Source organism: Nicotiana sylvestris, chromosome 7 (genome assembly GCF_000393655.2).
Source record: "Nicotiana sylvestris chromosome 7, ASM39365v2, whole genome shotgun sequence".
Classification (NCBI taxonomy): Eukaryota; Viridiplantae; Streptophyta; class Magnoliopsida; order Solanales; family Solanaceae; genus Nicotiana; species Nicotiana sylvestris.
This window is the reverse complement of record NC_091063.1, coordinates 66,957,956-66,960,919: the sequence shown is the minus strand read 5'-3', so window position 1 is coordinate 66,960,919 and position 2,964 is coordinate 66,957,956. Positions and strand designations below refer to the sequence as shown.

Below are 2,964 nucleotides of genomic sequence, written 5' to 3'. Positions count from 1 at the left end.
CAGGAGTCTTTCTTAGCTGGTCAATAATTGAGTAATCCTGAGCTTTCATTTTCTTCAAAAACTCTTCTGCCTCTGCTTCAATGACTGGCTTCTTTATTGGCAATTGGCCTCCTCTGATTTGCTTGGCCTACATCAACTCTTCTGGAGAATAACACCTCCCCGATCAAGTCAGACCTCCAATTTCCCCCACTTCCTCTATGATTTCCTTGCCTTTGTACGTTATCACAGTTTTGTTGTAGTTCCAAGGAACAGTTTTTGTGTTTGTCACATGGGGTTGCACGGCAGGTTTGATTATGATCGACTCTGTTATGCCATTCGTACCGCCCCGATTCTTCCTTGTGACGGGGTGGCCTCCAAGGACATAACACCTTGGACTTGGAACATTGGAGCGAACCTCTAACCTCGAGACCTTGGGCACAAATAAAGTTACCTTTTCTGAGTTCGGGGTGCCTTTCACAATCAACGACACTTCTCGGCTTGGTCTTACTTCCAGACTTGTTCCTTCTTGATTTGCTCCCACTGTCATTTCTGTTTGGTCGACCGGCTTGTATTCCTGATCTTGGCCAATCATTCCCACGAAATGAACATCGTTGTGTTCCGACAATGGGTTGTTTGTCACATTAGGAGGGTCCTCGCCATTCGTTACTACAATTAATTTTTCAGAAATGAGTCTTTCTATGGCTCCTTTCAGAGTCTAACAGTCATCGGTGCTATGCCCTGAGGCACCTGAATGATATTCACATCTAGCATTTGCTTGAAATCCATGTGAATTCGGATGCATGTGGTGGGGAGCGATGGTTCCAATCACGCCCATTTGCTTCAGCTTCTAGAATAGACTAGAGTATGATTCAGCCAATAGAGTGAATTTTTCTGTCGGCCTCTGCTCTCGACCATAATCCTGCCTGGGACGAGCATTGTAGGGTGCCCGAAAATTTTGTTGCTGAGGTCGGGGGCCCCTTGGAGCTGGTGCCCGTACCTGCTGATTGGGAGGCCGAGCATATGATTGAGCATGGAACATTGTATATTGTGGTGGGCCCACAGAGTATTGAGGAATTGGCTGGGGATAGTAATGTTGAGGGTAGCTGGATCGCCCCTGCTGAACTTGCACATAAGGGTGTGATGCCCCTCTTGAACTTCCCTAGATCCCGAGGTCATCATAGAACCTTCATCTCTCTTTTTCCTATTTGCAAAACTTCCCGACCCATTTTGGATCGCTTGGGTGCTTTGAGAGCAGCCTGACTTACAATTCTGCCAGTCTTTAGGCCATTTTTGACCATTTCCCCTATCTCGATTGCTTCAGCAAAAGGCCTACCCATTGCAGACATCATGTTTTGGAAATAATCAGGCTCTTGAGCCTCCAAAAAGATAGTGATCAACTCATGATTATCCATGAGCGGCTTAACTCTGGCCGCTTGCTCCCTCCACTTGATGGCATACTCCCTAAAGCTTTCCGTCGACTTTTTCCTCATATTGGATAGGGAATTGCGGTCTGGTGCAATACCAATGTTGTATTGGAATTGCTTGACGAAGGCCTGGGCCATGTCATCCCAAACATGCCAGTGAGAGATGTCTTGGTCAATGAACCATTCGGAAGCTACCCCCACAAGGCTTTCCCTAAAGTAAGCCATCAGCAGCTCTTCCTTTCCCCATGCACCCCTCAGCTGGTTGCAGTACCTTTTCAAGTGGGTGATAGGGTCGTCATGTCCATCATATTTCTCAAATTTTGGGGTTTTGAACCCTTGTGGCAAATGGATATGAGGGAACATGCATAGATCACTGAATGAAACACTTTTGTGACCACCTAGTCCCTGTATGTTCTTTATATTCTGTTCAAGACTTTTCATTTTCCTGGCCATCTCATCTGGCTCAATCGTCGTGGCAGGCATTTCATTTTCCACTGGTGATTCGTATCGAGGAGTCTGATTGTATGGAGCCGAGACCCCAAAAGCCATATTCGGAGAATAGTATTGTCCATCATAAGCATGAGATGGTGGCTCATTATTTGGCCTCGTCACAGGAGGTGGTGGCAGGATTGTATATACCGGTGAGCCAGACACGATGAGAGGGGTGTTCCTGACCGGTGCGACTGGAGGTCGCATATTAGAGGTACTGGGGGGAGCATGGGGGCTGTAGTTCGGCACAAACCCTAGTGGTAGAATGGGGTCGCTCGTTGCATGGAGCGGTGGTTGAGTAGCCTGGAGTATGGTGTAAGTTCCCTCTGAGGGACCCTAAGGTGGAGGTCGACCGGAAACCCAAGCTTGATATACATCTGACAGTTGTTGTCTCAATTTTTTATCTCCTCGGACTCTTGCTCAACTGACTGACCCTGCGGATTGTCACTGACCAACTCGATTTAATGACTGTTATCCATTACTACTGGTCCCTTAGATCTTGTGAAGTAATGATGTGCTGCGAGATTTAACACAAACCAACCACCTTAAACTTACTGGTTTAAGAGACAACAAACGTGTTAGGGTTAGGCATTTTATAGATATGAATTACATATAATATGTCATGCTCCTAACATCGCCACCATTTCTAAAATGCTTTTGGAAGGCTTCAATGTTTCATTCCGGTCTATCAGCTTGTTGCTTATTGACACTGTTATTTCCTTCTTTTTTTTTCTTCTTCTTTTTATTATTTTTTTTTCACTTGCATTATTTGATACCTTACTTTAGAGCCATTTTAAAATGAAAACTTGATCGAGCATTTGTGGGTTGCCTACGTATCATGTCGCCGCATGAATCAGATCATTACGTAGTTCAGATATGCAAGACACTTGATATTTTTTTATTTTTTTTACAAAAAAAACATCAAAAACTTTTTCATTGATTTTCGATATAATATTTTTATACAAAACTCAAAAATCAAGAGTTACATAAAGATAAACGAGACCAAACTTGACTCAAATAGTCTTTTTAGAATAAAAGTCAAAACAACACCAAAAGACTCTTATAGACTTAG

General features: G+C 44.0%; 1 protein-coding gene across 1 annotated transcript; it reads right to left on the bottom strand.

Annotated features, from left to right (window-relative positions):
- Window positions 1-1,154: 1,154 nt before the first annotated feature.
- On the bottom strand, window positions 1,155-1,952 carry LOC138873265 (uncharacterized). The gene has a single exon (XM_070151710.1). The coding sequence runs from the start codon at window positions 1,950-1,952 to the stop codon at window positions 1,155-1,157; it is 798 nt and encodes a 265-aa protein (XP_070007811.1).
- Between the last annotated feature and the right edge of the window lie 1,012 nt (window positions 1,953-2,964).

Excerpts from the sequence above, each read along its gene's own strand:
- LOC138873265 (XM_070151710.1), bottom strand. The coding sequence starts at position 1,952 with ATGGCTTTTGGGGTCTCGGCTCCATACAATCAGACTCCTCGATACGAA.